The 8420-nt window shown below is 36.1% G+C and overlaps 1 protein-coding gene across 1 annotated transcript in view; it reads left to right on the top strand.

The window, feature by feature from the left end:
* Positions 1 to 907: 907 nt before the first annotated feature.
* Positions 908 to 8420, top strand: part of PDZRN4 (PDZ domain containing ring finger 4) — a 57310-nt gene continuing 49797 nt past the window's right edge. Inside the window, exon 1 of the mRNA XM_053463095.1 lies at positions 908 to 1162. Within this exon, the coding sequence (XP_053319070.1) occupies positions 1094 to 1162 (69 nt within the window). The 5' untranslated portion in view covers positions 908 to 1093. The remainder of the gene's footprint in view (positions 1163 to 8420) is intronic.

The following is an 8420-nucleotide window of genomic DNA, read 5'->3' as shown; positions in this document are numbered from 1 at the left end:
TTGTGCTTCTGTGACATGGGCAGCTGCCAAATTCAGGTCTGCAGATATCTCTAGGCTGTACTCAAAGCAAGATGAATTTCAGACACTATTATCTAAAGGTAGCCTCCCATCAGTGATCTTTGTGTAACAGACAGCTTTTTTATTGTCAATGAGACTGCCAGTCTAATTACCTTTAGATGATGCAAGCTGTGAATGATATGCCTGCCTGTCACCTGTCATAAAGGAGTGCTCTGTAAATTCATCTCATCCCATTGTTCTACAGAAGGAAATATTTTGACAACTGGAAAGAGTTTGTTTGCATGTAACATGTTCATGGTATAATACAATATTTATGAAATAACTAAAATTTCTGCTTTGCCTTTTTTTTTTTAGAGGCATTCAGTCTCTCAGTCATATCAATATAAAGTAGTACATGGCTTAACCCTGCAGCTGCCATATCTCAATATATATATATATATATATATATATATATATATATATATATATATATATATATATATACACAATGTAACCATGTACTTGATACTTAGATCTGTGAATATATATATATATATATATTGTATATGTATCAGATATAGTATGCACTATGAGTATCCCACAGAAATCATGGACCCTTATATTCTACAACAACCTTCTCTATACCTGTATGATGTCTGTCTCTTTATTCAGGTTACTGACACTGGTACTTTTCGTTTAACCACAGTACATTTGCTTCTTAATTAGTGAATATTCATCTGTCATCAAGAGTAGCTATGACACTCCTCCCTATTAACATGATCTGTCATAAATAATCAATGAGGTTGTATTAATATTCATGAGCTGGGTTCTGTGTAGTCATGTGCAGTGATGCAGAGACTAGGGGGAGTGTGTGTGTGTGTGTGCGCGAATGTGATATAGCAGCGTAGACGATGGGGAGAGGAGCTTGCCACACAGTCCTGGTTGATGCTTGCAGCTAACAGTGGTGTGTCTGTGTTTACATGCTGGAGTGACTGATGAACAGCAGTACTCAAGTCGGGAGGGTGATTCCCTGTCAAAGCATTTGCCATTCAGAACACAGGAAATTAGAAATCTTCCCAAATTTGTGCAGATTACAATGGGTTGCAATTTGTGCACTTTTCAGAAGCGGGAGGAACACTACAAACTGCTGTATGAAGTGGCACAGGTGAGTACTCACAATCCGACTTACATGTAAACGCCTGTGCACGCTAGAAAAGTTTATATCTTTACAAGAAACAATTTCAATTGCAAACATGGAATGCAGATGTATTGTTTGTAAATAACTGGAACTTTTCAGGAAGGGGTTCCTTGTCCTTTATTTGGTTTGTTGCAGATATTTGATATTATATATATACACTAACTAGATTAGAAGGTAAATGACATCACCCTCTGTATTGGATACTTTTTGAATTCTGTGTACTTAGGAAACTAGCTGTCTCTCAGCATACAATACATCTGTTCTAGGCTCTGTTGTAATAGGCTGTTCTATAAATGACAAATTGCAAGTGACATTGGCTAAACTCCAGCAGTTTAACAGTCTATATACAGTGCAGAGTGATGGTGCTCTGTTGGCACGTCTGTACCTCCATGGAGTGCCCAAAGATTTTTGACTCTTTCTTCAACTTCTTCCTGGCAAGATTCTTGTGGCAGGGGGCTAATTATACAGTGGACTGTGTATGTGAGGCAGCCCCCACAGTTGCAGTGTTAATGTACATTTTCATGGTAATGTGATCAGAGTCTCGTTAGCACGACTCCAAAACGATCTTGAACATTAATTGAATATTAAAAATGACCTGCTCTATCACCGTTAAAAGTGTTTTGTTAAAACATTGTTAATTACTTCTGGAGGCAAATATAAGGATAGTTCATGAAATTAAAAAAAAAAAACTAAAAAAATAAATAAATATATATATATATATATATATATATATATATATATATATATTTATATATACACATAATGACCCTAAGCAAGGTCTGTAGTCACTTTCCTGGCTTATGTTTGGTATTAGGGATTGTGTGTAAAGTAATCAAGTGTTGAGTGGTAGGAGTGGAGTAGTTAGAAGGATGATTATGTTGGTTTCCATGGTGATTGCTCCACTTTATCTATTTGCACCATACTTGCTCAGAGTCTAGTAGTTTAAATCAAACCCCTAAGGTAAATCACTCATAATATGCGTTTTTATGCATAAATAGTTTTAGGAAGAAGAATTAATTATTTATGGTGTAAACGTTTTGAGCAAATAAGGAAAAGCATTTCAAAACTTATTGCTAAGTGTATCATTAATTCTAACGCCAAGTTTCTTGTTTCCTGATATGCTGTATTGCTGGTCAGACATTTAAGATCAGTATCACCATAAGCACTCTAGATAGAATGTATGAGTTAGTGCTTCACCTTTACTGTCTTTCAGATGAGCATTAATCTTCAAAAATGTGAGCATTTCCAGCCCTAATATGCACTCATCTTACAGTACTTCACATTCTATTGTAGGTTTAATGTCAATGATAAGAGATAGAAGGACAACATTGATGTGCCTTGTGATTTGTGAAAGCTTCTATAATGGGTGTATTTTAACAGCCATATTTATGTGGTTCGCAAAATATGTTTAAACCTCCAACCATCAAGGAGTTAATTTTTGGATTATCAAACATCTTTTCTTTGCCACCTGCCAATGGATGAGGCACCATTCACTGGGGTGACCAAGGCTTAAGTAGCTCAATCTGATGAATTAAAATGAATTAGTCATCTCAAACACTAACACTTGACTTGATCAAATCCCTTTAATTTTACGGTCTCATAGCTCTGAGATCACAACCCTGTTGTGCTTGTTTGATCTGTTTCTTTCCTAAAGGGCAAAGGACAAAATTAGACTGACATCTCAGATACTATATGCTGCAGTGCAGTGCTTGGCTACACATACCTTTGGCTATACCTGTGTTTGTCTGCTAATGACTAAATATTTCTATTGTTGTTTGTGTGAGGACACGTTGGAGTTAAAGTCTAGAGATGTTCATAATGATGAAGGGAAGGGAGTATTTAGTTTCTCCCTCCTTACAGTCTGTGCATTGCTTCCAGTGCAGAAATCAGATTCTCCTTTATTTCTGTATTTCTGTAATCGGTTTCCACAGTTGGGTTCTTTTGAAGATAAAACATTCAGTCTTAGCAGGCATCTCCCTTCATCCTTTATACCTACTGAAAAGCAGAATAAACTGAATCTTAAATTGCCTTACAGAAAACCACAAAAAATCCTAAATTTTTTGGATCATAAAGCAAAATTACCATATTTGCCATTCTGTATTTATATAGCAAAATTTCTGTATCTACTGTATTTTGTATAATAAGGGTCAAATCTGTATCCTATCACTTCTATACCTCTAGTGAATCCCACTGAGACTCTAGGTATCGTAAGCACTGGTGACCTGTGCTTCGTTCCTATAGGACAGAATTGTACATCACGCAGTCTCTTTATTTAGAACACACAGCTGGAACCGCAAGAACAGTCCTCAATAAAATGGGAAAATTACATGATTCATTCTCATGAATAGATACGTCGGAAACAAAACACTTTGTGTACGGAAAGAGATTGTGCTTTGGCAATGCAGAGGGAGATTCATTTTCTATATTCTATTAAAGTAATTACGTGTAAGAATGAACCCACAAAAGACTGTTTTCAGCCAATCATAGTAACTAACAATTCACACAATTACCATCACCTACCATATTGATTTGAGACTCTGCAGTTTGTTGTGAGTCCAGCCTTTGTTTACTCTAGGTCTGAAAATATGCATGTACCTTAATGTTCATGTTCACTCAGTAGATGCAAATGCTTAATGGGCATGTGGTGGTACAGTGTTTAATCATCAAGTTCCCCAACAGAGTGCTTTCCTGTTTTCCTTATAGAAGCACATGTAGATCTTTAGTTCAGATCCGCAAGAGATTGGTTACCCTATCTCCCCCGTGCAGATATTGTAAGAAGGGGCAGTGTACTCCAGTATGCTGGAGGACTGAAATGTATATTCCGAAAGATTACAGTCTAGTTTTTCAGCCCTACTTAATTGAGTTGGCTAAAAAGGAGCAACTCAACTCCACTCCTCAGTTTTTGTCAACCAGTGTCAGTAGCCAAGCAATCTGCTTCTTCCCAGAAAGTTGACTGTCAAGATTCTAGTTTGACAAAATCTTAGGAGAAGGGAAATTGACCCCGTAGGCCTGACAGACTCAACAAATAGCTTGATTGCCTGCCCGACCGACAGAAAAGGCCACTGACCTGTTATAGCCAACACATCTGACGCTGTCTCTGTTATAGACTTGACAGGAGCTTGACTTGGAATACCAAAATTTCAAAAACTCTTTATGATGAGATAGTTTGCAGCGTGAGTTGGCTTTCTTTGTTTGCTATTGATTGGACAGATGGCTTACCTCCGCAACGCAACTCATTACCCTAACCTTTGTTAATTGACCTGGCTCTCAAAGTAAACAATTCTATAATCATATGTCTTTTTCCATAACGTAAGACAATATTAAAAAGATCTGGATAAAGTATTATGGAATAGACTCTGTAGCATTATCCATGAATAGAAGCACAACAATTGATTAAATATAAGGGACCGGATTCAATCTAGACTTTTTCTGACAATAGATTGTTAACTACTATTCACATACTCGTTTTAGCGAATGTATCTCATAGAACAACGTGCTCTGTTTCCTTATCTAAACCCCGATCAAAGGAATACTTAAGTGACGTCTGCACACACATTGTTGTCACAGCAGAAGCACCTTACAGCAAATGTGGTACAGCCAGTAGTGCGAGTACTCTTATGTTTGCTGATGTTTCTTTTGTTGTCTGTTTACCCTTGTATTTAATGAATATCTTTTTTGGCGTTTCCCGCTAAAAATAGTTAACACATTTTATTACAAAAAAAAATTTAGGGGAAAAAGCATAATTTCATGTATATGTCAAATATTGGGATCTGAAGCTGGAGTACTTCGGAAGGTTGTTTCCGGGGGACAGTATTTTCCTGGTTCTTTTTGCACTGTGCTTTTTTCTTTTTCTTTTTTTAAACTGAGGGGTATTGCTTTTGGTGATAAATATTTATTTGTGGTTTAATGTTATGTGATATTTCCTTCTGTTTTCTCTTTCACAATTGGTATGCTGCAGAAAGCGGAGCTGAAGATCAACTCGTTTGATTTGGATTTAGTACTATGTGCTCAAACTTTATTAGGTTTGTGAGTGCATTATTAAGGAATATTCACGGTTCGTGGTGTTATTAAGTATGACTCTGTTTGTTATGTTTACCCTCAAAGATTTTTGTGATTCCCTTGGAATTTTTTTAAAGTGAATATTCTATATGTTAGAATAAGAAGCCTTCCCTATGCAGATGTAAATGTGGTTTGGTGATAAACATATTTAACATCTAATTTTATAAAAATTTAAATTAGGATTAAGGTTGTTTTTTTTTTTAATAATATATTCCATGTGTTGGCATTAAAAGGATTACTTTGTCACTGGTATGTTTCTTGGCTTCTACATAAAGTTTTCTATGGTCTGGAAATTATGTGTGAAATGCATTGAGTTTTGCTAATATTCCGAGCACCCTTTTGAATAATTTTGTAAACGTTGTTTAATGCTGATTTCAATGTAACTGTTTTTAGAAGTCACAGTCTAGAATCCAGAATGGCTGTATGGGGTTTATTCATGGTCTTGCTGCCCAGCTCCACAGAACAGAATGTCTTTATGGACTTTACCCCACCAAATCTGTTGGAAGGCACTTTCATGTAAAAACTATTTTTCTTGGTTTACCTTGACCAACAATAATCATGTGTTTCAATGCATTTTATACATACCTCTTGTAATGATTGAAATATGTTAATATAACCACAGTAGATTATTTTAAATGTATTCAAATACAAGGGCTAATTTTTCCAAACCGACTAGAGGATCGAATAAGCCAAAGGGAACACAATGGCAATTTTTTTTATAAAGACTGCATCACTTGAGAATAAAACTTCTCAATAGCTCTTTCCCAGAGTCAGACTTGCACACTTGCTAAAAACGTTACCAGGTAAGCAATCAAAGGAACAACTGAGGGTTATGCATGTGTGATGTTAGTTAATTGGAAACATTAATTGGGAAATGATTACTGATGAGGATAGTTCTTTGAAGGTAATATTTTGATTAGAGAAGTTCACCTTGTGCATCTTGCTAAGGTAATCTTTCATCAGTAATCACCATTTTTATTTATTTGTTATTCTGTTGCCTTTTCTTGTATTACTAAAAGACATATATAGATTAACAGGCAGGAATCTGTAGTAAACATAGCATGCAATGGGAAGGCAAATTTCGAATTGGTGAGTTCACTATTTCTTGGATTTTAGGTGAATTATAGTGCATGTTTTTATTTATTCTTTGTGAAAAGACTACAATCCATGCAACACAGATGAAACTAGAGACTTTTAATGGCTATCTCCATGGTTACTATCAAAGTTCAAATCACATGATGACCAGGAAGGCTTTAACTACATTAGTAGAATGGGAAATGTAATCCAACAACATTCCTTGAGTTGGTCTTTGCACTGAACACCCCATATAAGAGCATCCGTTTTCCTTTATTCTTATTATATAACAAAGTGCATGAATGTGTTAATGAATGTGCAAGTGGTGCAGGAGTAAACAAATCCCATGTGATAATGTGTAAAAGCGAGCTTCAATGGAGCTTGTTATCTTGGGTGCTGTTTTAGGCCTGCACTGGGTTGTGTAGGCCCATGGGTAAAGGGATATTAGCACCGTTTTTAGCATGAATTAATTAGCTTATTTAAACTACCTATGTAGCTTGTGGTTTTTATACGTAAATGTTTGTCTCGGGGAAGCAATATTAACAGATCAACATCCTATCCAAAAGCTCTCTCCCTTCTCCTCAACCACCACGTTGTGGTACGAGTTTGAAAAAGTGAGAGATCACATGGAGATGTTTAATATTTATTATTTTGCTTACTTTCAGCAGCTCATTAAGCTTGGAAGCAGCAAGCAGTATCCTAAATTGTAATTTCAGGTCCAATAGACTGGTGCAAGGCAGATGTAATACCCATATTTCATAATGGATCAAAATCTCAGCCGACCAACTACAGGCCAGTGAGCTTGACATCCGTAGTAGGGAAATGATTTGAAGGATTATTTGCTAAAGGCATATATTTAAGAATACATCTTGAATCAGAATATCATTAGTAGAAGTCAAAATGGTTTTGTGAATGGCAGGTCTTGTCAAACCAACCTAATAGCATTCTAAGAAGAAGTCAGTGCAAATAGGAGTGGCAGTGATCTATTTTGGACTTTGCTATGTTTGATACAGTGCCACACAAAAAGGTTACTGTATAAATTGTCAAAATAGGCTTAGGGATAAATGTATGTACTTGGATTGGGATAAATGTATGCACTTCGATTGGAAATAATGCAAAGAGTGGTTGTATATGGAAAATCATCAAACTGTGCCAAGGTATTAAGTGGAGTACCTAATGGCTCTGTCCTGAGTCTTCCTTTTTGTTTATTAATGTTCTTCCACGTTTCATTTGTCAGCCATGCCTTAGGTGGGGTAATACAATCTAACCTCGATGTTGCTTCTGCGCATGATGATTTAGACAGAGTAGGGTAATGGGCAGCCAACTGGCAAATTAAGTTAAAAATAGAAAAATGTAAAATGTATGCATTATGGGAAAAATTATAACAACGCAACACATACTTAAAATGGTATCTCCCTGGAAAAACTACCAAGGAGAGGGATTTAGGAATAATTGTAGATGACAGACTTAGCAACAGTGCACAATGCCAGTCAGCAGCTGCAAAGGCAAATAGGATATTGGCATGCATAAAACAGGGTATTGATTCACAGAAGGAAGCTGTCTACTTGCCTCTTTATAGGTCAATGGTAAGACCTCACATTGAAAATGTGGTGCAGTTCTGAGCACTGGTCATTAGAAGTGACATTATGGAACTAGAAAAGATACAAAGGAGATGCCAACAATTAATAAGGAGATTGGAAGATTGAAGTTGCATCTATATACTACAGAAAAGCGGGTCCTAGAGGGGATATTATAACATTGTATATGTGCAGGGCCAATATAAAGACCTCTCCAGTGATATGTTAATCAACAGAAATGTACAAAGAACCAGATACTGGACAAGCGAAGTTTTCATAGGCAAGAAAGGAAAGAATTCACATGTCATCTTACTCCCTTTTCTCCAAGTTATAGATGTTGAAATCTTTGGAGCTTTCCTGATGATTTTTATCCTGAAAACTGTTATCCTTTCTCTGAACACTCTCCAGATTATCAATATCCTTAGATTATCAATATCCAGATTATCAATATCAATAGACTCTCCAGTACTTTACACATTACAATACACTTATTGTAGTGCTATTACAATAGGGAA

Source organism: Spea bombifrons, chromosome 4 (assembly GCF_027358695.1).
Source record: "Spea bombifrons isolate aSpeBom1 chromosome 4, aSpeBom1.2.pri, whole genome shotgun sequence".
NCBI lineage: Eukaryota > Metazoa > Chordata > Amphibia > Anura > Pelobatidae > Spea > Spea bombifrons.
This window is presented reverse-complemented; position numbering and strand designations above follow the sequence as displayed.